Source organism: Atractosteus spatula, chromosome 8, assembly GCF_055471065.1.
Source record: "Atractosteus spatula isolate fAtrSpa1 chromosome 8, fAtrSpa1.hap1, whole genome shotgun sequence".
NCBI lineage: Eukaryota > Metazoa > Chordata > Actinopteri > Semionotiformes > Lepisosteidae > Atractosteus > Atractosteus spatula.
In genome coordinates, this window is record NC_142713.1 from 24,369,993 (window position 1) to 24,396,128 (window position 26,136).

Below are 26,136 nucleotides of genomic sequence, written 5' to 3' on the forward strand. Positions count from 1 at the left end.
AATAGAAGGCAAAACTTAATTTTCTTTTTAATGATAGTTAGGGATGTGAGGAAATAATGCAGAATGTCATACATTTTATTCAAGGCATATAACTTATTATATTTATTATTTAAATATTTATTCTTTAAAGCATATCCAAATGCATCAATTTTAAAGGATAACTTTGTGCAAAAACCACAGACAGTGGTTTACAGAGCAGTGGAAAAATTTCATATGGTTATTCTTCATCCTGTTCTCATCAAGTGGATGAGTACACGTGTGGTGCATGCCAAAAGACGCCTACAGGCTCAAGTGCTTGTTTCCCACAGTGAAAGGTTCTGTTGGCTCTGTTATGGAGTGTGGTACATTTTCCTGACATAGTTTAGGTCCACTTAACTTTATGCTAGGCGCATTGAAGCTGGTCTGGCCAAACACCCTTTTTCTACTTTATTTTTGTGTTTCCTTTATTTTGGTAGTTAACTGTAGATGGATACACAAAGTAATGAATCAATGTCAAACACAATCAGCAGAAATAGAGATGTACAGTGCCTTGAAAAGGTATCCATACCTTTTGTATGGTGTTCTATTTTGTGAAATTTCAAAAGGATGCATGCATGTTTTTTATTAATATTTTATTCAAAACCAGATTGCTCCAACTCAAGAAGCCTAAGGGTTACTTAAAGATAAGTTAAAGTCAATGTCAGAAAAAAACTAAGAAGTATAAGCATTCAGATGCATAAATGCAATATGTACACCTTTGGCAGCAATTACAGCCTCAAAATATTTTGGCTAAGTCTTAACCAAGTGGGCACACTGACTTGGTACAATTTGTGATCATTCTGCTTGGCAGATTTGCTTAATCTCTGTCATGTTGCTTGGTGATTGCTTTTGGATAGCAGTTTTCAACTCTTTCCACAGATTCTCAAGAGGATTCATGTCAGGACTTTGGGTCCCTCAACAATACTGAATTTCTTACACTACAGTGTAGCTTTGGCGTTGTGCTTTGGATCACTGTCTTGCTGAAAGGTGAATTTTCTTCCAGGTTTTAAGTCCTGAACAGACTAAAACAGGTTTTCCTTTATAAATTGACTGTACATTGTTCCCTCTATTTTTTTCTTCAATCCCACCAAACTTTCCTGACTCTGCTGAGGAGGCACATCCTCATAGCATGATGCTGGACTGTAGGGATGGTGTTGACTCAGAAGTATAATTTGTTGGTTTTGCACCTTGCCATTTAGACAATACGTTTGTTTAACGAATGTGACCACTTCACTTTTTGTCACATGTTTGCAGGATCACTCAGTGTTTTTTGCAAACTCCAGGCAGAATTGAGAGTTTGCTTTTAGTTAAGGTTTCCTTCCTGCCACTGTAAGCATGCTGCTTACACCTTCACAAGGCTAAGTGACGCGATTCAGTGCAGAGGAATGAATCCAGTAACAGTGAGAGACAAGAGGGTGACAGGGAATGGTCAGGCAGAGAATTTAGCAAACAATCGGTTAAGGACTGTCCAAAGCCATAGTTTTAACAAACCAGGTCCAAACCAAAAAGATGTTCCAGAGATACCAGTAGGAAAATGAAGAGACTGAATAGTGAAATGGGGATTGAAATCACTGGAGGTTATGATTTTAAGTACAGGGGCAACACAAGATCAAAGTCAGAGAAAACAAGCCAACTAACAGGCACAATGGAGCAGGAATCCAAGACTAGTGACAAGGACTAAAACTAAGTGAAGAAATATTGCTGAGGCTTGTCTTAAATACTGTGATGTTAACAAGTGAATGATTTAACAATGCTCAGGTGGTAATGACTTCCACCCCAATCTAGTAACTATGGGAACTGATGATCTGACTGATTGAGAGGGAGCTCAGTCGATTGCAGTGATGTTTCAGGTGCTTGTAGTATGATTTTAAAGAGAACAATGTGAGTCATCACATACAGGCTAGTTTTGAGACACATTCTGGATGTTTTCTCCCATCTCAGGTACTTAACTCTGTAGCTCTTTCGAAGTTAGAGTTATCTTCATGGTGGTACCTCTAACCAGTGTCCTCCTTGCTCAGCTGCTCACTATGAATGGACAACGTGATGTATGTAGTGTGTGTGTGTGTGTTTGTGTGTCTGAAATCTGAAATTTTTCTATACCATTACCATGATCTGTGTTTTATTAGACTTTACAACTGAACTGTTTTGAAAGCTCATTGGTCTTCATGGTTAAATCTTTGCTTGGAATTCAGACAGTTGCATTTATCCTGCAGTCATGTGGATGAGTATTATTGCACACAAAAGCCACTCAACTAATTCTGTGGCTTCATAATATATTATGTACCTAAAGTAATTTAGGTTTGCCATAGTAAAAGGTTTGAATACTTTTGCGATCATGATATATGTATTCTTTCATTTTTTTGGTTTGAGTGTGTGGAGTACATTGTGCATCTATTAACTATTAACTGATACTTCAAATTGCCATGACTGCAAGCTTTAAACCAACAATGTGAAAACTGTTTAAGGGTCTGAATACTTTTGCAAGGCACTTAAAAAAAACAACAGAGAAATATCATTTTAAGTCTTGTTCTCTTACAAATGGGTAGATCTTTACAGTAGATATAGTAGATACAGTATATGGATATAAACAGCCTTGCACAGCAATTGCTAGTCTTGATAAACACAATAAGAACCGACAGCAGGGCTATGTTAAATTTGGTAACCTTACAACCATGAGTTTATATCACCTTTCATTAAACCACCACTAGATCCAGTTTACAAGAGAGCTTTTGTAGGTTTATGAATGTGACAATGATAAGTAGGAGTTCAGGCAATGCAAGTGTACTGGAGTATTTGAGCAATAGCATTAGTCACTGGCAGAGACTCTATAGGAATACAGAGGTAATCTGTGTGTGCTGATGTTTAAATTGTTAGCATTTATTTTCTTTTCTGAAGGATCCACATTGCCTGAATGTCTGCAAGACTGTTGTCTTTTGCACAGTATCTGGTAGCATTTAAATTGAGAGATTTATGGAATCTGAACTCAGGTTCATTCAAGTTGAAAATGAATAATGCTCCTAATAATTATTAAAGATCATTAGTAATTACAAAAAAGTAATTTTCCTTTTTCAAATTGCATTTTCTAATGCTTACATTAAAAGGTTTTGAGGCAACAGTTGTCTACCATATAGTACAGTATGAACTGACATTTGATTTTAAAATTCGTGACTTCATGACAGATTAATTGTGGTAGTCAGTGTTTGCTTTAGACAGAGATTCCCAAAGCCCGGTATTGCTGAAAGCCAGCAGTGAATAGAAGCTCTCAGGCAGAGTACTTTAATTGGTCACATGCTACAGGAGTTGGGCAGGAGGATGTCAGAGATCATCCATTCATAATGTAAAATCACCCCACCCCTGGCAAGACATTTCTGTCTGACTGTTATCAGTGAGGCTGTGCCAGTTCCTATTACCACACAAAACCCAGTTGTTTGCATTGTGATGTCTTTATTTTTTAATTCCTTTCATTCATTCTGGCTAAGCAACAATGGATATTCTAATTAGGTAGCATATCCAGGGAATATCAGTTGCTAAATTATGCTTTTTTTCTTTACAAGAAAAAGCACAACAATGTGGAAAAATAGCATTAGTGATACCGTCCACAGCTTTTTTTTACAAAATCAAGGTAATACATAAATACAGTCCACCTGGCATTTGTAGTTTTGAGGAATCATCAACATCAGTATATATAAATCTCTTGCTGAAAAGAGCACTGCAGAGCATTAGCATTTAAAAATCACAGAGTACAGAGTCCACAGCTGTATAAACACAGAAACACTAAATTAATCCCCAAATGGACTTGTACGCTGTAGTAATCTTCAGATAAATTGCATAAATCCAAAGCTAAGTCAGACAATATAACAATATTTTCACATTACACTGGTTCAGAGCATAAGACTGCATTTGACTTTCCTCAACAGCCTTTGCTCATTGCTCAGAATATATTTATTTTTAATTAAATGCATTATTTGCTGCTCAGCCTGCCTGGTATACTGTAAGAGGATTGAGACTGTTTAAATATTGTATTTTTTTATTTTTATCAGTTCTGCAAATAATTAAATAATTTAAATGAATAAGAAATATCTTCTGCTAATGACACAGCGTCCTTTACTTGGTTATAAAATGTGTTGTGTTTCACAATCTTCATGAACTAAAGACTATCAGCTTTCAGCATAATTCCCTAGCATAGCTTCAAATAAAAGATTGTAAGGGATTGTTTCCACAGGCCAAACTGAAAAAACCTCTCTATTCCACTTATCAAAAAAATCAGTAAGTTTATACTATTTGTGAGCATAGAAGCTCCGAACTAGAAAAATAGTGGTTGCTGGGTAACCAGGATGACATCAGCAACCTTCATCATTTTTCACCCTAGAGTTCATCCTAAAATAGCTCACAGATTACCAGCAGGCTTCAAAACAGTTCATCCATTTCTTTTCTTTTTAATCCATTCTCAGTGGTAAATGAGTGTTGGTATTTAAGCAGATAACGGGTCATGGTTATTTCCAACCCAACACTCAAACATACACACATATAATATATTTGGCTTAGTTTGATACTCAAGTTGAATGGAGATTGCAAAACAGATTTACCATTTTAAGGGTGATGCAGATTTAAAAAGAAATGAAGCACATAAAAACTACTATATTAAATTGGAAGCACTTAAAGCCAGACTCTGGTAAACTGGTAAGAAATGATAGAATTATATTTCTGACAACTACAGGATAGAAATATTTTCTAAAGTAATAAATAATTAGGCCTACGTCTAAAAAATATGTTGGACATTTCATTCAATAATATGATACAGTATATGAGATAGACTTTTTACCAAGACTTGCAAGTTCACAGGACTTCCAACAATCATGCATTACAATTATTTTACCTTAATAAGAAAGCAGACTATTCTTTTGCATCCCTGAAAATTAAGCGTTGATTTCAATGAAGCCCAAACTCAACTTCACATCCAAGCAACAATGTAAAGAAACACTACAAACAGTACTAAATCTTTTGCAGAAACTAAATTAATAAGAGAATGATATTCACTGAAGTCTGTTACACAGCTTCCATTCCGACATAAATTAGGAGAGATGTCTCATTTACTGAACACTTTGTAATTTTATGTCAGCAGTTATTATTATAATTATTAATATAATCATTTTTACAAGGATCATGGGGATGCAGAAATAAATTCCATGGCATACTTAAGGACAGGAGTAGCAAGATCGTATGGACCATAAACATCAACATATGTACAGCACATTATACTGTATATAAAACCCTTGATGAAAACAGCATTGGAAATCATTACCATTTAAAAGTAACAGAGTCCAGAGCTGCATAAAACCAGATTCACTTAATACGTGCCCAAATGGACGTGTACACTATCGCAAATCCTCAGAAAAGCAAAAAAAAGAAATTTTGAATTTCATAACTAAGAAACATCTAGGACACTTCGGCAGATCTACAATCATGCATACTAATCATACTATTGTAATTTTTACCTTAATAGGAAAGCAGATTATGCTTGTGTAGCATAGAAAACTAAAAGCAGATTTCAGTGAAGCCCAAAATTAATTTCACATCCGAGCAATATTTCAGTGCACATAATAGATACTTGTAGGACTGAGTGGGGGAGCTGTGTCAGAGTGTGTTGGCCACAAAGGAACAATGAAAAGTTAATTCCACAGATCTTAAAGGCTCAGCAGCCAAAGCACTTTGGTTCTCTTTTTGACTTTCTAGCATGTTCCTAGAGAGGCATGTTTTTTTTTTAATCAATGGTTGCTGGTTTTCCAAATTTCAATTATTATTATATGCACCTGTTATCAGAAAGGTACAAATAATAATGCTTAATTTCATAGTGATCTTAAGAACCCCCAGCCTATCCCGAAACACAGATGCAAGAACACAACTATTTAAAAAACATCAATTAACACTGGCACTTGTCTTTGGAAGGTGAAAGACAACTGCAGCACCCAGGGGAAACCTATGCAAACATGGGAAGATACACAGACGTTGCCCCAGTCCAATAACTGATTCCAGGAGAGCAGAATACAAACCTGTTTATAAACTGAAAACTGATGTAAGAGACCTGCTGCTTATATTTGCAATATGTTCCAAGGTGTGTGTCTAATTGATCAGGGTCATACTTTTAACCGGTCAGTTTAAATACAAAAAAACACACTACAGGCTAAAGCTGATCTGTTTAGAAAGTGTTTAAAAATTAACGAAAGAGGCACTGAGTTCTCAAAAACACAGTTTTAAGAATATAACCTCACAGCTTGTGGTTTGTGTTTGGATAATAGCCAAGGCATACTGGATGTTATGAAGATAAATCTGCAATACTATATTTTGATCAATTCCCTACAGTAAGTTCAGAACAAATATTTTATTGAGGCAGGTGATGTAAAGAAAACACACTTCAAGAAAAAGTATTACAGTACATTAATGATGGCCTGAGAATAAACCAGTTCATCATGGCAAAAACAAATCTTTATGTTGTTTACAATCTTTTCAATCTTTTATATACTACATCAATGTAACATTAAAATATATAAACACAAGTTAACAATAGAAACAAGGAATACAGAGCAATATATGCAAATAGTTGCATTTACAACATGTACCACTGAGCAGTACAGAAACCCCTCAAAAGCTAATTTAAAGAAGCATAATTAAAGAGAAGCTACATGTCAGTTGGGAGCCTTGCTTTTTTACTTAAGTGCCTGTAGTTTCCTGGACTGATTTTATAAATTGATTTTCTTAGGAGTTAATGTACTGACTTGTTTTTATTCTTTTCTTAATATATTTCGCAGTGTTAGGTGACTAGAAGTCTCTAGAAGTGTTAGAAGTCTCTCTTAGATTTTAGATAAAGTTTGTGACACTGGGAAGAGTGAAAACTTCTAGCTTCAAAGCAGAGAGGACGTGTCCTGAGGTCTGGGGAATCACTTGAGCAGAAACAATTGTAATGTTTACCTTAGTATACCTAGGTATGTTGTGGGTTAATGATTGTCAAGGAGCAGTAAAGACACACACAATATATAAGACCACATTAAGAACACAAAGAGAGGAAGGAACAAGATACAGTAGAAGAAAAGGAAGGAGCGAAGAGTCTGGAGGAGGTGGAACGAAGCTTGTGCCAGGCGAGAGCCCCTACTTCATGATCATCCAAACCAAACCTAACTGAAGCTATTAGAACTTTGCTAGAGAACATGCTATTCTGTGTTTTCAGGAAACTTGGGTTTCCTGAGTAAAAGACACCTCGGTTAGAAATGGCTTTCCTGCTTACGGGGCATTTTTATGGAAAGGGATATAGGCTTCCATTTATTTTGCGGCTTATCTCTTATGTGGCCTCTGTAGGCATTAAGAGTTTTAATGCTTAGTAGCAGTCTGGGGTTTTCTGGGTGACCAGAATGTTAGGCCTCTCATAAATACTGTACATAGAGTAAATTGTGTGTTGTATGTTTTTTTTGTATGGAGTGTAGTTTGTGGCTTATCATTGTAAAAAGTATCTATGCAACCAAGTGTGTCTGGATTATTACTGCTCTCACAAAGACTTAATGTGCCTCTAATTACACCAACCACTCAAGTTATATTGCTAGAAAGTTAGGGTTATGAATAATTATTTCTCTTATTGACTAAACCACTTGGTCAAGTCCCGATTTTCACCAATTTTTAACCCCACCTGTACAGGAGCCATGGTAGCTCAGATGGCAAGGGCATCTAGCTCCTGACTGGAAGGTCCTGGGTTCAATCCCAGGTAGGGGCAAGTGATTTAGCTTGCTCTAATTCCTTCCAGATGGCTCCCAGGTCCACTCAGCCTGCTTTCCAAGTAAGAAATGGGGGTTAATCCTTCTGGGGGTAATAGGCCAGCTGGATCACCACATCACCTCCACCTCCAGTGTCGGATGGTCAAGAAAATTGGTGTCCCTTGCCCCCCATTCCCCATGGGCCTTTATAGACTGAAAAAAGGGACCTACCTTCCTAACATTTGTAACAATACCCATGCACAAAAAAAAACATAATCCTCAGGCCCGATGGACTTAATCAAATATTTAAAACAGAGATGCTTAACATAATAAAAACTGCATTTTGATGAGAGGTCAAAGAATTGAATCTTTTTCAGTATAAAATGTGGCTCTGTGAAAATGAATAATAAATAGTATTAGCTATGACCTCCCTAAACATTACCTCACTCCTTGCTGTGTTGATGAATAAACCTGATCAGTCTCTGGACAAATGGCTACAGCTGGCCAGTCATGCCTGTCTCTTGATGAGGGCATTGGCAAGTGGGTACCACAGATGTTCTTCTGAAGTCAAGTCAGGATAAAGCCTCCAGGTGGCTTGACACATACACTAATCACATAATGCTCACCACAACATTTCTACCTGCATTGTCCTTTGTCAGATCTGTCAAGGGTAAAAATTCACTACTCTTCCTATTGTAATCTCAGATGTTCTCTGGCCCACAGAAAACACCAGTTTCAGCTCTCAGCTATCAACATTTTACCTCTGAATGGTCTCCGAGCACAGGGTCAGCCCTAGCTTTTTGGGGACCCTGGGCAAGATCTTGGAAAGGGTCCCCTCAGGATCATGATTTGAACATACACTATTATTATCAGCTCCCAACACAACTTTATCTTACTAATTAAAACAATAAAATAAATGAATTAATTAACTAGAGAATTATTTTTTTATTAATCTCTTAATTAACCAGAATTGAAGGACACATAATAAATAACTTATAAACAAGAACATGAAGTGCACATTTTACAAAGATAAAATTTTAACATTGAAAGTAATACTGTATATAGGAACATTAATAATGATAAGCAGGACCAGTGTTACTTCAAAATTCCAGCAAATAATAACTTGCAAAGTAATGCACTGAAACCTATGTAGAAAAAGAATTATAGAAAACAATATAAAATATATTGTTAAATATTAAAATAAGCAAAAAAAGTAAAAGAAAGTGCACTCAACAACAATAGGAATGAGATCAGTAAGGCTGAGCAGATGAGATTTTTTCATAAAATTATTTGCCTATATTTTCGACCACAGGTATATTTCTAATAACATGTGCTTCGAAAAGCTCCTGTCTGCTCCTGCCACTGTCACAGAGAGAGTGACTGCAATCTGAAGGGCTACAAGCTTTCACAATCGCCCCATTTAATGAAATACAAGGGAAACCACAAGGAAAACAATGTGATTTATGTCACTTACCGTACTTGTAATGTTTACATGTAATCGTCTTTTGTACTGTATATTCACTTTCATGTTTTCGTTTGGCTGGGAAGCGTCAATTTTTAGGATTGTGGAATTGTGGGAAACGTTAATATGTTAACTTCCAGTACAACACCTCAAGTAGTCTACATGTCTATTTTGAAAATCTGGCCTGTCTACCATTCACTAGTTACACGTATTTGACAGACTCAAAACCAAATGAAATTATTACATTATTATGCGTATTATGCATTATTACAATAACTTGATTTGGCGTACCTCTGGTTTGGGATCGCTTAGCTCCCTCTTTTCTGCATTTCAGAAATGTTATAGACCGCCCTGATTATGATTTGTCACTTTTTGAATGGGCTTGCATTAGGATAATTCCAAACAGCAACAGAAAGAGCCATTACAGTGAATGTTTTACTCATATTTGAACACGCTGAACGTAGATTACATCCATGCAGATGGTGAACCAAAGTCATTCTGTTGACACACTGGTTATTATTTCCTGGAATGTCTCCTCCTGTAGCCATTGCAGTTTGAAAACAATTTTACAACTATATTAGACAGATGTGACCATCTTCTGTTGGTGTGGTGACCCCCTGCTTGACAGGACTGTTCCTGATAGAAGGAGTATCTGGGTTGTTTGAACTAGTCAATTGTTGAAGCAGAATATTTAAGACCCTGGGCAAATTCTTTCACAGTGTTTAATCATGCCAATAATAGTTTGGTAATTTTCATTACCAATGTATTGAGTAAACTCAATAACAATCAAATCTATGCATTTGCCATTTAACATCTCAAAATTGTTCAATCAAATTTTGATTGAAATGAGTGACATTAAAAAAAGGGATGATTATTTGCAATTCAACAAGATGGGACATAATTGGTAGGTGGAAAATAATTTAATCTAGTTTTGGCATTTTAGCAGTTTTATGTCAGTTTAAACATCAAAGAAATATAGCTTTAGTTATTGTCATAACTATTTTATCTCAAATCAAATAATCAAAACTCCAACAAACCTATCTGCTCGCTATTTAAATTGTAAATTACATTATGCATGTGCCCAGTTACTTACTGATATAAACTTAGATTGCAGTGTTTATATTGTGCATTAGTATATAAGAAAAATCACATGGCAAAGAAAAAGAAAAAGACATTAAATTCATACTGTATGACTTGTATAAAAGACCTGAATGTCTCCCTTTCACATATCTCTTTGCTGTTACCACGAAATGTTTCTTTTTAAATGAGTACTAAAACCTAATTTAAATTTATCTTCATCCTAAACGCAAGTTCATCTCAATATGAATCCCGACAGCTATTTTTTCCTTCCTGTTACAAAGCTGAAGGCATGATTTAATTAATAAAACATATTTTAATTTATTTTAATTTAATTAACATTTGATCAATGTTTTCTGCATGTGCAAGATTTACAATATTGTAAACATTATCCACAGAAGGAGTATTCCTCATAGAGGATTCAGGGATATGCAGAAGAGTTTCGTTTCCCCGATCTTTCAAACAAAGGAGACTTGGAAATAAATATACTGTATACATGCATAATTGGTTTAATCACATGGATTACTTAAAATTTCATAAAGAAGAAAATGGGAAACTGTTTTTGTACGATTGGTTTTAATATATATATTTAATATGACCTATGTGCTGATGCTAGTGACATAAAATTTAATTGGTCTTGTTATATGGGATGCATAGATGAAATGACTTAATAATACTTGTGACCATCTACCACTGTGCATTACTGGAATAACAAATATAATTTTTAAGGATTGCTTAACTGTACAGGAGCATTAGACCTCCTATTGTAGGTTCACAGGTTCACAGCTCATCTTTTCAGAAACGTATGTAGCTGACAAAGAAATTTTCAAAATAAATATCTTTTTTAAAAACAGGGGGACTTCTTCCTCCAATGAATAGACTAGACGTTCTCTATTCTATTACATAGTATAAGCGCTACAATTGACAAGCTGGGCTCATCAAGGGCATTAAACAGAGAGCCTATGCAAATCAAATGACATCAAAAGCCATAAAAGGTGCTCTAACTGTATATCGAGGTCCCTCTGTTCACACGGAGAGGCACACACAGGCTTTAATTCTAATGCTGGATTTCACCTCTGTCTGACCTAGTTCTTGCACTGTTATTCAATATGTATTGTCTCTATTGGTAATCATCTGGAAAGACATTACATGCTGTACCTTCCATGTAAGTAAGTTTCACAATGTGCCCTGCTACCTATCAACCCAGCAAAAATGTTACAGTCCTTAAAATCACAATCATTCTCTTAAATAAAACAGAATTTAGTGTTAAACATTACAATTGATTCTTTCATTTTTACACAAAACATTAAAAACTGCATGTGTTCCAAGCACATTTACTGTTTTTTTTTCAGGTAACAAAGTCTTTATGTAAAACCTAACCCTGTATTATTAGTCTATCATCCACCCACACCTAATTACCACTTACAGCAGGGATGGACAGCTCTGATTCCCAGGGACTGCAGGGGATTTACATTATGGATCTTAATTGCTTGATTGAACTAACAATTTGAGTACAGACAAAGTCTAATCATCCACTTTTGTTGTTTAGGTCCTAATCAGTTGCTAATTGAAAAATACTTACAGTACTTTTTAATTCCTTTAGAGAATTTATGGAATTTGACCCATCAGGGCTAGAAGCTGTTATCCCTGACCTTGGGGTCGTCTCATTCTTTAGCTGTAAGCAAATCTATTGGCGTTTTTCCATGTATATTTCCTCCATCAAGGACTGCATGAGTTCTCTGCCTTGAGCATGCAAGAGCTTTTCAGTGGCAGAATAATTTCAACAACTGGATTTAAATGTCATAAAATACAATAATGAAAACACAGTGAAGGCAGGACTGACATGGAAGACTCAAAAGAGAATGATGTACTTTAAAAGGCAAAGTATACCTGAAGCACATTGAAATCCCTTTTACCAATTCAAAGACCACTGACTTATAAATGGGATTCCAAGATCACAGAATCACAGACAGGCCTGCAGAGATGTTCTGAGGGCACCTCAATATTGTAATATAAAAAAAAAATCCAATTCACAAAGTTGCTTATGAAAAATAAAAGGCAGATCTAGGACATGCTGTTCATTTGTGATTTTATATACTCTGATGCACCATGAGTCTTGTCTTTTTTCTTTAAAAAAATTCAAAGTTAAGATGTACTCTCTCAAAAAGAATGATTAACAGAAATGAAAACAAACAGTTCTAATGTCAGCATATCAACCATCTCAGAATGAAATGAAATCATGATTGAGATGTTTACAAAGCAGAGTCAGAATAAGGGCTTTGCTGAAAACTCCCAACAGCAAAACATGTTAAAACATATTTTATAGCACCTCTGCAAACAAGGCGGTTCTCTGTACTCAGACTAAAACACATTAAATGTCAAAGTGCAAAATTACTAAAGGATCATATTCTAGAGTAAAGAAAAGCCTATATAACATCCCATACATCTGTTTTCAGATTCTGATTTTGTATTTTTATTATTTCTAGAGAACTATTCATAATATGTAAACTGTATGTATTTCTCTGCAGCATTATAGTCTCATAATATAGTAGGTGCACATGTTACTGTTAATCTACTGTATATTACAGATGGCCATCAATCTGGGCGGTATTTTCAGGTAAACAGAAATAGCTAAACACAAGAAAAACAAGCTTTTCCATTCCCAAACATTTAGGTAAAACAAAGAGCAATCATGCTGATTACTCAAGACCATGCTCTCAGACACTGTGTTTTAAATAACAAACGTGAGCAGGTTGCTTGTACAATTTTCTGAGTCCTTCCAGAAATGCCTAACCCACTCCCGAAACTTTTATTCATAATAAGGTTGACTGCTTTTTCAACCTTTTCCTGACTTGAGCTGCTAGAGCTGTTCATTATTGGTCAGGCTGGTGTTCCTATATTGGCCTACAGCCGAGCAACAGCTCCTTTTTCTTTATGTAGAAATAGAAGCTCCCAGCAGAAAATTGTTCAAACTACTGTGTCCAAGCGGAACAAATCAACATGATTAGTCATGGAGAACCTGGTATACTGTATCTGGAGCTCTGTGGCATGCCTGCATGTAATATTATGTCTTCCTGAAATACATATGGCAGCATTCCTGAAGCCTGACTAGGGATGTAACCTGTATACTCCAGTTTGGACAGTTCCAAGAAGAGAATGAATGTGTGTGAAAGTGATATATTTTACAAGTCTAAATAATGACCTCACTTATATTTCTCTTCTACTATTTGTAAGAACTTTAAAGAAACTGGTATGGTTGTACTTGTACTACTGCCCTTTACAACACTTGCTAGGGAATGGAAATACAGTGCCCTCCAGACGATCTATCCTGTTGATGAGACAGGGACAAGGAAATATTATATACTGTAATAGAGTTGAATGTCCTGTCATGAAATATGGTAGTTTTAATAGCTTTGCAGAGAGCAGTCATCCATCCCTCCATTTTCTAACTTCTTCATCTAATACAAGGTCATGGGGATCCAGAGCTTATCCTGGCAAGCAATGGGGACAAGGGCACAAGGCAGGATAAACCCTGGATGGTTTGCCAGTCCCTCACAAGGCACACACACTGACACCAGGGCTATCAGTATATCTGTGGACTGTGGGAAGATCACCACCCAAAGGAAACCCCCATGAAAACGGGGAGAACACATTGATAGAACTCTAGGTCTAGAATTAAACCCAGGGCCCCAGCGCTGCGAGGCAGCGATGCTAACCACTGCACCACTGTGCTGACCTAGAGCTATCATTTTCATCAGAATTGAGCTGCAGAAAGCAGAAGGGTCAAACTGTTACAGATGGTTGGTACAGTAATTTGGATGTTGGAAACCCTACTCCCCTGTTGTGTGCTTTAAGGTTGCGGCACTCAGAGAGGGGATTGTTCTCTCAGACCCACATTTCCATTTGTGAACTACTGTTTAGCATTTTTAGATTTTGAAGCAACTTTTAGATAATACCTAGTCCATAACTCATTGGTCATACTATATTTAAATTTGGAGCACCTTTTATTCCTTAATAATTAAAAAGGCAATCTATGCTCATACTGTATAAGTCCATGGTTGTAGCCTGGACAAACTTAGAAACAGTACATTCAAATCACTGTTTATTATTCATAATGTTGACCGTTTTTTAAATTTCTAAAATATTGTGGCACTGAAAATATACTTTGTCGGATAAAAGATACAGAACCTACTGGTTTACTGCTGTTGATAAATCTAAAATTTGGAGACTTGTGCTTTTCTATATGTAGTACAAGTCTAAAAGAAGGCTGAAAGATAGCCACTCCACATTTTCAAAGCATGTGACTAAAATGCATGTCTGGACTGCAGCATTTTCAACACACTCTTGATTTTATATTTGACACTGAGCAAAGTCAGGTCATTATAAACCGTTATACTTTAGGTCAAGCACTACCAGCCAACTAAAGCTTTGTTTGTGATTGTTTTGCTCTTTTGTTATATCTCCCCAGTATTTATCAGGCTTATTTTGATACTTATGGCATATGATTTTCAAATTTCAAATATGGCTTTACATTTTTACACATTTGGCTCTATATTGTAAAGGTTTACTGTCAGGGCATAAAAGCATTAAAATTGTATGCCAGGTTAGTTAGGTTCTGCATTAATTACACACATGCAAAATCCCATGAAGAACTTCCACCTGCTGCTTCAACAAATGTCCACCCACACTGCCCACAGAGCAGCGGTGATTAGGGAGAGAGAGTGCTATAAATATTTCTGTGATTTTACATATACTGTAACAACAGTAGTTAATAAAAAACAAAGAAAACATAATCCTAAAAAGTCTGAAAATGTGAACAACAATTTGCAGTTGTTTTAAAGATAGAATTTACAATTTGTGCTACTTACTACATATGCATTATAAGCATGAAGTATTAAACCCTTCCAAATAAGTTTTATTTACCGTTGATGGCAGGTATATGCAAAATTTAAGCAATTAATTACTGTACTAAACAGATAATATTTTGAATGGATGTGAGTACAGAAATTAGGAAATTTGCACAATGCCATAACAATGTAATCTTTCAAATCAAAGTTCAAGAGGACAGACCTTTCCTAATGAGCTGATGCAGACTGTAAATATTAAGATTCCATGTTTTGAGTGTGTGCAGTTTTCAAAATAATCCAAGATTTTAATTTGCAATTCCTAGTACTCTGTATTTATGCAAAAGCTACATTTTTATAATATTTACCATCTACTTAAGGCAGGATTACAGCTCTCTGGGGGAGTGAAATGGGTTATGGAAAGATGCCCAGTCTTAAGAAGATATTGTAGACATTTCAGGCATCAGAGAAAAGCCAGAAACACCAGACCAAGAGCTGCCAACAGTCCCTGGACATTTCTGATATAATTCTAATTTATGACTATCCCACAACCCTTTGAGGGAAGAAGTGCTTCCTTTTCTCAATTTTAAAGCTACTTTTCGTTAGACTTGCCAAACAAAATATTAATAATAGCCTAAATGTAAAGGAGTTAAACAGAATGAAAGAGACTTTGATATACAATTTTGACACTTACATTGATAAGTGGGGTAGACTGGTTCCTATCGGGTTAGGTCTTACTTGTTTTGTACCAGGCGTAATATTCAGCAGCTTAAGTGCTTATACATATGTTTGAAAGTATACAGAGCACTATGCACCTACCAGTTTGCCACCAGTGATCCAGGACAGGCACCTTGAATATCTTCTTAGCCCAATCCAAAGTCTCCACATCACAGCGTTCACCAGCAACAAACAGAGTTCGCATTCTGAGACAGAGACCAATATGATAATAGAAACAGATTATGCAATCGTTTACAATGTTGTATTACAGCGCATGTACAGTACGCTTTATAAATATGAGTTACGGTACTTCAAAATATAATGCAGTCTTTTTTGTTTCATATCGGAAGACTTTTGCTATTTACCTTGGTTTTATCATACAGTATGCTTCTCCACCCTAAGAAAAATACACTTGGTGAAATTTTAGAGATTAAATACAGACTGCAATTTCTATGGTGTCTGCCGTCCCTTTCTATGCTGAATTGACACACTAGGCTGAGAAGTCACACCATGCACCATTTTCTCCACAGCCACACTAACACAGATTCAAATCTGATACTCAAATGATAAAATTATGTATAAAAACTGTCACAACCTCATAGAGAAACAAAGGGAAAAAATCTATATTTTATTCAAAAGACTCAAAAATGAAAAACATGTTCCATCCCTTACTGATTTCCATAAATTGAAGTATAAGTATTTAGGCCCAAAATGAATTTATTCTGTTATAAAACACCAGATTTCAAGGATGATGTGCTTTAGGAATTGAACACAAATTTCTATACTGATCATCCACCTGACATAACATAGCTTAAGTCATTAGTCTGATAAATCCTTGTCACCAATGGAGATGATCAATCGCGTTTTGACAGTAGAAGTCATAGGTCAATGGCATTTGAAGACACCACTGAACAAAAAACAAGTTGTACATATGCAACATGTTTTGCTCCAGGATGCAGGCGCTGTCTTGTGGAATTATCCACAATCTTCTGGAAGATCCCATAGTCCCAACATACATGGTGTTACATACATACATTGGGCATACACAGTCCCAACTCATCTCATAAAGGTGCAGTTGGGCTCAGGTCTGGCGTTTAAGGTATCTATGGCATTATTGTCACATTCTCGTCTTCACGTGAAAGTCACTGTTACATGAGCATCATGAAAATATTGATTTTCCTGGTGCAATGTTGTCATGTCAAGATGAGCTCACATGAAGTGCAGCAAGTGAAGTCCATAGACTTCATCGATATACTGTATAAAATTTGTTAAAGAGAATTTCCTTCCAGTGCTGGTGAATCTACCTGCAGTGATTTAGTCTGTTCTCCAACATATCAGTGGCACAAAGGCATTGTTCTCCTGATACGTTGGGTATATTCATTCCTTTCTGTGTAAGATTTTCATGATTTTCACCAGGCTTGACATTCAACATCTTAAATCACACCATCAGCTTTGGCCAATAAATACAACTACTAATACTAATTAGGTGATCAGTGCTTATGCAACTAAGTCACTCAAATGTATCATGGTCAATCAATGATCAATTTAATCTAAATTAAAACACAGAACACTGGATAATACAATGTACAGGCTAGTAAGACAAAACATCTACACACACAGTGTTAGACTCTCTATTTACACATACAAGCTGCATACAAGTTTTCAAGAGTGTGTCAGTCAATCGGATGTGTGCTGCTGGTGTCTTTCTTCATTTATCCCCTAGTCTAGTTTGCCAGCAACTTTCACATGGGAATTCAGCATGACTTGTACCTGTATAAAGCTTTTGTGTATATTCAATTCAAGCTTTATTGTCCCCTAGGGGAAATATGTTTTACGGCACAGTCAAACACAACACAATGACAGATACACATCATCGAAAGGGAAGAGAATACAGTAGTGTTACAGTAGAAAAGAAACAAGAAACAAGGTAGTTACTTTGCATTGTTTCAGGGTGTAATTGCAGTGGGAATAAAAGAGTCTGTTGGTTTTACACCTGGGGGCACAGATGCGTCTCCCAGATGGGAGAAGTGTGAATTCACAATGAAGGGGGTGTGACACACAGTCCATGATGCTTTTGGCTTTCTTAGTCACCCTCTGTTTGTAAAGGATGCTTAAGTTGATTTGATTATTCTGGATTATTTTGCCACTTATGTTCACTAATTTACCCAGCCTATTACAATTACCGGTACTTATGTTGCCAAACCAACAAGTGAAGCAGTATGTTATGACACTTTCAATGAATAATTTGTAGAAAAGTGTAAGGATAGTTTTATCTACCTTAAAGTAGAGTTCTCTAAGAAAGAAGAGTCTCTGTTGGCCTTTTTTATAGATAGTGTCACAACATTTGTCCCATTTTAGGTTTTTGTCAATGACCAGTCCCAAGTACTTATAGTCATCAACAATTTCAATAGGCTGACCATCAATTGTAGCGAGTTGAGGGGGTATGGTATTTTTCCTAAAATCAGTTCAGTACCAGTACCTTTGTTTTTGAGACATTTAACTTTAGGGAGAACTCGTTGCACCAGTTAGTAAAATCATTTAGAATGGGCCCATGATGGTATTCTGTGTCCTTTAATAAACTGACCCGGGCTGTGTCATCAGCAAACTTAGTGAGATGTCTATCTGTGTGTTTGCTTATGCAATCATTAGTGTACAAAATGTACAGCAGAGGGGACAAGACACAGCCCTGTGGTGATCCAATTGATGTGCAGTGAATGTCAGATAAGCACTTCCCCAATTTGACCTGTTGAGACCTGTTAGTTAGGAAGTCTAGCACCCACCCTATCAAGTTCTCATTCCGATTGAAGTACTTTGAGATTTTCTGTGCAAGCAACAGTGGTTGTATTGTGTTGAAAGCAGAGGAGAAGTCAGCAAATAAAATCCTTACAAAGGTCCCTGGTTGGTCCAGCTGTTAATAGACCAGATTTAACAGTGTGTGAATTGCATCGTCTACTCCCCTCCTTTCCCTGTATGCAAACTGCAGGGGGTCGATGAGGGCTTGTGTGCTCTTTGTGATGTGTTTTTTCACTATTCTCTCAAGAGTTTTCATTGGGAGAGATGTGAGGGCTACTGTTAAGGCCATTCGGCTTGGCAGTTTTAGGAATAGGAATAAAGATGGATTTCTTCCACAGAGAGGGAATGATCTGTAAGTTTAAGGACACCTGGAATAGAAAACTAAAAATATTGCAAAGCTCATCTGCTCAAGATTGTAGGACCCTCCCACACACATTATCTGGACCTGCACTTTTCCTAATATTGATTTTCCTAAAACGTCTACGTACCTCTGCTGTGTCAATTTTAAAAAAAGCCTCTCCCGATGAGCTGAGGTGGTTGTAGATTTCAACTCAAAGCGGGTATAAAACATATTCAGATCATTGGCCAGCTGTTGCCCATCCATACCATTTAACAGAGGTACAGTGCTGCCACTATGCTTCTGAGGGATATTGGCCATGCTTTTAATGCCCTGCCATGCCATTCTGGTGTCACCTGTTGTCATGGTGCTCTCTATTTTTACCCTATACTGTTCCTTAGGTTTCCTGATCTCCCTTTTCACCTCTCTCTGCACTTCCTTCCTGAGCTGGATGTCCTCGTGAGAAAAAGCTTGTTTCTTTTTTAGGAGGACATGATTAAGGCTTTTTGTTACCCAGGGTTTGTTATTGGGAAAAGCCTTAAAGCTTTTGGTAGGGATGATAGAGTCGAAATATAATCTGATACCACAACAGCAAGTTTGTGAATGTCCTTTGATGTGTTTTTAAACACGTCCCATTGCGTTCAGTCAAAGCAATCCTGAAGCCGTTCAGTGCTCCCAGGCTTTTACTGCTCTTGTCTCCGGTTTGATCCTCTTCAACAGCACCTGGTAGATCGGCCTGAGAAGCACAGTGTTGTGGTCGGAGAATATGTATGTGGATATATAGATCATATACTGTGACTGCACAGGCACCAAAACATGTAATCAATATCCAGAATGGGTGTGTTTTTTTTCCTAAAAGCATACATGTATAAACAGTTAAAAGCTTCTTTTACTGCTCACTATAATACATGTACTGAATATAAACAAATTCAAGAACTATACAATACATGCAATGCCTCCAGTAAATACCTCTGTACTAACTATAGTATTTCCATCCATCCATTTTTAAACTGCTTTTTCCAATACAGGGTCACGGATTGAGCTGGGCTGGCAAGCAATTGGGGGCAAGACAGGGTACACCCTGGATTTGATACCAGTCCATCACAGGGTACACAGACACAAACACACACACACACTTACACAAGGGCCAGTTTTCCCTAGGAGAAGCCAATTAACCTGTACCAGCATGCCTTTGGACTGTGGGAGGAACCCACAGCGCATCCTGAGAAGACCCATGTGAACACAGGGAGAACATATAAACTCCCCACAGATAGCACCCATGTTCAGAATTGAACCCAGGGCCCCAGCATGAGCAACAATGTTAACCAATGCACCACCATGCTGCTACTACAGTGTTTCATTTTTTAAAATAATTCCACGTTTCTGTTTTGCCAATTTCTCTTATTCTCTCAATTCTGCATTTCAAAACCTCTTATTTGCAAGTTAACATGATTTATTTTCCTCAAACAGGCACCTGACATATAATTGGCTTTGCCTCATTATGCCCTTGTCGAATTTTAAATGAGATATAGTGCACCAGATGCATGTTTATGCTTTTGATAGTACACCTTCGATTTTCCTTCTTGAGAGAAAAGATGGAAGAATATAATGAGACCACCTTTGATCAGGAACAATGAAAATCACCATTAACCTTGAGAGACTCAAACAATGCACTGCTGTGAGATGGATTAGAATCTCATTTGCACAACAATGGCCCAAGTACTATAACAGAATGGGCCACAGACATAAGAACTATAATAAAAGACTACATTTTATGAATTTTAATTATATTTTAGCTTAGCAGATTCAGAATGCCTGTGTCTGCGCACAAGATATCAGCTGGACAACAGACACTAAATAAAACCTTCAATAACCATTCCAGGATAAACCTACAAATGAATTATGTACCAAAAACACAATCAAAGCAGTTTAAAAAATTGAATGGAAAACTCTGTGTATTCTCATAAACAAGTAAATTACAAGTCTGCAGTATTAGTACTTTGTGAATTTAGTTGCCAAATGAAACAAGAAAACAGCGATTCAACCATCCATTTTCTAACCTCTTCCTCTAATACAGGGTTGCAGAGGAGCCAGAGCCTATCCTGGCAATCAACGGGCACAAGATTGAGAACACCATGGATGGAATGCCAGTCCATCTCAGTTCAGACACACTGTCACAAACACGCATACACTGGGACCAGTTTTCCCAGATGCCAATTAACCTACCAGTATGTTTTTGGACTGTGGGAGGTAACCAAAGTACCCAGAGGAAACCCTTGCAAACACGGGGAGAACATACAAACTCCATACAGATAGCAGAAGTTCTGGAACTGAAGCAAGGGCTCCACTAAATAAAAACAGTACCTCCTGTTATAACCTATGTTTTGCAACATATAAAATTGCTAATTATGTTGTGTTATGTATCCACACAATTCATAATCATTAATTGTTTTAAAGCTTGGTTATGAAAAAAACCCAAAAGTCATGAGACCCCTGTCTTTCCTCTTGGTAAAAAACAGTTACTGTCAACTATTAACATTCCTAGTCTTAAACGAACAATGTCAGAGCTATAGAACTATAGAACAGCACTCCCAGCTAACACCACTAGTTCGACCACTCAGGGGCATATTTAATGACTAGAGGGTTGCATGTTCAAATCCCAGACATTACATTACAGCTGTATCCTTGAGGAAGTTACTTTACTCACTGTGACAAAACCACTTGAGAGGAAATCCAGGGAGAGTCACAAATGCCACGAAAAAAAAAACAGTACAATGACTGTGCAAAAGGTGTTTGTTTAAATATGTGGTCTGTAGGAAAAAAAATATTTACAAAAAATAAAAAAAACACCTGGCAAAAGGAGAAAACTGCAATCCTTTCAGCAAAGTTCCCACTAGCAATCTCAAAAGAGTTAGTAAACACCAGGCTGTGTAATCACAACCTAGTACAATATAAACACCTTACATACTGTACATTGTAAACACAGACAAGGTACAATATGTAAACCACACGGAGACAAAGACAAAACAAAGAGTTTCTACACTATGAGTGCCAGGTTAAATACTCTTAAATTCCAGCTGATGGACAGGAGACCTTCATTTAATCCAGGAGTCAGACCCCTTTAACCCTGACACAACACAGTGGAACAAACGATAAGGACAAGACTGTGGATCCACAACAGGTGAGACAAACACACAACTAATAAATACATTAAGTCATTTTCCATAACTATACCTAAATAAAAAATTACAAAGAAAGTGACTTTTCCAAAAACCAAAATAGGTGGGCCACCAAAGATTATGATAGACCCCAGCATAAGTCATGTGAAAAGGGTATGCACTGGCCCTTCTTCACACCCACGTTTCTCTAGCAAAACCATCCATCCAAAGCAGAGCCAAATTTTCACGCACTGTTGCTTAAGATAGAAACATGAGCTATGTAAATTATTATTAATAGCGGTCATGATTATATACAGTACCTATTGATTTTACCTTTATTTATACATTGTAATAACCTCCAAATGAAAAGTGAAATGCTCAGACATTCTGTAGTCATTATAAATGAAAACCTAGAAAAATGGCTTGGATAAGTGTATATACCTACTGTATGCATTAGTATGTGGAGGACACGCCTTTTGTTTTAATTGCAGCTATAATTCTGTTTTAAATAATGTAGCTCTTTAACACCTATCACATATCCAGCATTGCAATATTACCACTTAATCACATTGTGGAAGATGTTGCTGAGGTCTGTTAATTTAGCCTTTAACAAACATTATGCTAAGATGCAATAAAGCTGACTTGCTTAAGCAGCTCCAGCATAATGCTACATAACAAAAGACAGGACCAACACCCACAAACATACCATAAACAGGATAACGCAGATCAATGTCTGCTGCATATCAAAAGACAGAACCTAGAGCAGGACAGGAAGTAACTACATATCAAAGAACAGGACAAGCACACAGATTGTGAGACAAACTTCTTTCTGACTGTTTATAAGAGCTGGGAAACCCTTGCAGTTTGTCTGTTCTGTGGGGCAGACCCTGCACGGGTTGCTGTCCTTATTGAGCTCAATAAAACTGAATCTGCACAAGACTGTGTCCTGCTGCTCTGATGAAGAATTTCCCACAACATACCACGCATAGATTTGGCAATGTTTGCCCATTCCTGGCTTGGATTGGGCCACTTGGGGATGTTTACCTTTTTCCTCTTTGGCAACTTCGCTGTTGCTTTGGCTGTGTGCTTAGGGTTGTTGTGAAGTTGGAAGGTAAACTCCCATCCTGAATTAAACTTCCTTACAGAAGGTATCGGGTTTTCCTCAAGAATCCATTTTATTTTTGCTTTGTCCAGTTCTCCTTCTATTCTGACTTATGTCCCAGTCCCTGCTGCAGAGAATCACTCCCTTAACAGAACGCTGCCTCTGTCCATGTTTTACAAGCATTCTGTGGGTCATGTAACGTAGTGGGTTTTCACCAGAAAAGTTTTGCATTTAGGCCCAAAAAAAATCTATCCTGATTTCAGGATCATCAGACCACAAAACATTTTTCCCCATAACTTCAGAATCTCCACCTTAAATAAGATTCAAAGTGGTCTGTTTTGAGTTGTGGCTTTCTTCTTGCCGCTCTCCGATACAGCCCAGTCTTGTGGAGAGTTTGGGGTACCAATCTTTGACATACTGTAAAGGTCTGCAAGTCCTTCAAAGACGTTATTAGATTCTTGGTGGCCTCTTTGATCAGTTTATGCCTTGCTCAGTCATCCATATTTGAGAAACAACTTGATCTTAGAAAAGTTTGTAGTTCCATGTGCCTTCCACTTTTTAAAAATGATTTTGGCTTTGACAATGTTTCAAGGGATATTTATGGCCTTTGAAATATTTCTATATCCATCTCCTTCTCTCTGCCTTTTTGCAATTTTATCCCAAAGGTCCTTGTTACCCAGATTTTGACTCTTCATTTTGAGATACACTACCCAGCAGAGACCTACAGGAACAGCTGAATTTATTTTGAAATTCACAGAATTGCTACAGTTGAACACAGGTAGAGGCTAGTTAAGTTATTGTGTGATGTGGAAAGCAATTGGTTATACCAAAGGCAATTTAAAAATACAGTATATTACTAAGAGGTATGTGTACATTTATCCAACCTATTTTTCTAGGTTTTCCACCTGTAATTACCTTGCAGAATGTTTGAACATTTTTGTCCACCTTTTTGGTGGTTGTGTGTTATAATGTATGTAAAAAAGGTAAAAAAACTAATTTGTCTTGATTTCAGGCTGTTAGGATATAAAATGTGATATAAAATTTTAGGAAGAGTATGTAAACTTTCCATAGGCACTGTATTTGACAAATGAAGCACTATCAAGACCCTACTTCTTTTAAATCAAGAAACAGATTTAGATTGACCCAGTTTTCTCATTTTGACAGATTTCAGAATTTGGATTTAAACATTATGGCAAATAGAAACATTAAGCCTATGCTCGGAGTACATTGAGAAGGCAATTTCTGATATTTCACATTAAAAAAAAAATATTTACCCTTGTGTTTATTAATAATGTTATTATATGATAAATCAATAAACCATCTTTTGTTTTAAGGCACAACTTAAAAAGAATGAGATTTATACCAAAATAAAAGGATTTTTTTTAATTGGAGTTCAATAATTTGCTTTTTGCCCCAGATTATTTTATAATGAGCTCTTGAGGACTTTATCATCAGTAGGTGGACTAAAGAAGCTTTTTTTTCCTCCGTCTTCCTGACTTCACCTTCAGTGTGTCTCCTAATCCAAGTTTCAAGGTCTCACCCAGTGAGGCAAGAAAAACAGATTCACAGATGGGGCTCCACCACTGCCACTGCCTCCTTGTCTGCAGTCAGTGTTTTGGCTGCCAACTATCTCATGGTATCTACAGAGATTAGCAGGGGAGTGAGTAAGGAGCTGCAACTGGTTATCATGCAGCACGCACTGTCTTTGATATGACTGCCAGCAGACATGATAGACTGCACACATGCTCTGCCTCAGGGTCAGGAGGAAAGATGCACATGTATGATCAAGTAATAATAACAAGCACATATTTTTAAAACGTTCCGCTTTTTTACTATATATCCTAACATTTTTTTTAATTGATTTACCATGTATCACCATACAGTAAACAGCTGTTTTTTTTCATAAATTGCCTCTTCAAGTTTAGTGTTTCCTGTTTTATATTTAAAGTTTGTTTTTTGCAACCTTCATATGCCTATAATAATCTGCAATTGTCTGCATTACATGTCAGGTGTTTGCTCATTCTTGAATTTAATCTTATTTTGGGGGGGGATTTAATTTGCTTCTTCTAGTGTTTTGTAAAACTCCTGTTTTAGCACTGTCTGCAAACCTGCAGTAGTAGTAGTATACCATACAAGAATCTAGATGACAGATATAAAATAGGAAGATTTTGTAAAACTCATCTAATTACATCACCCCGATTTCACACATTACTTATATATATATCAAATAATAATATCTATTGCCTGTAGTTTGCAAATTCATCTTTTACAAGGAATTTTATCAAAAACATTCTGAAAAGTAGTTACACCACGATATATGCTCTTTGTCTCTATTACTGTTGTTGCTAACAAGACAGTTAAGCAAGACCCACTTTTTAATCCAAGTTTACTATCATCTAGGATCCTACAGTTCTTATACAGTTTAATCACGCAGTCACCTCTGCATTAAATCTTAAGGAAAGGTTTCTACATGTGCTATCTGATAAGCAACATGGTCCTAAAATTCAGTGTCTCTTTGTTCATAACCAGTGAGGAACATGGGGGGAGAGAAAGAACACTCCAACTGATAAAATCCCAACAAATCACCAACTATGATTTCAACAATTCAAATGTATTTCATAACTAGAGAAGTTTGCTTGTTTTCTCTCACTTGAAACCTGGCAACCAGGCATGAATCCCAACCATTTGACTGTGACCACTATTGTCCAAACATGAAAACAAACCTTTTTCAGGATACCAGACTCGTACCAATACATACATAATCAGAATTCTGATAATGACTTTGCAACAAGAGAAATCTTGTGACTAGCAGGCTAACTGTAATTTAGCTTGATCAATAAGGTCAATGTAGTTGGACTTTTGTTGAAAATCCTGAACATTGATGTATAT

General features: G+C 36.7%; 1 protein-coding gene across 3 annotated transcripts in view; it reads right to left on the reverse strand.

The window, feature by feature from the left end:
* acss3 (acyl-CoA synthetase short chain family member 3) overlaps positions 1-26,136 on the reverse strand; it is an 89,770-nt gene that overhangs the window by 26,412 nt on the left and 37,222 nt on the right. For all 3 annotated transcript variants that reach the window (XM_088922705.1, XM_088922704.1, XM_088922706.1), the window contains exon 9: positions 15,960-16,063. In XM_088922705.1, the coding sequence (XP_088778831.1) occupies positions 15,960-16,063 (104 nt within the window). The remainder of the gene's footprint in view (positions 1-15,959; positions 16,064-26,136) is intronic.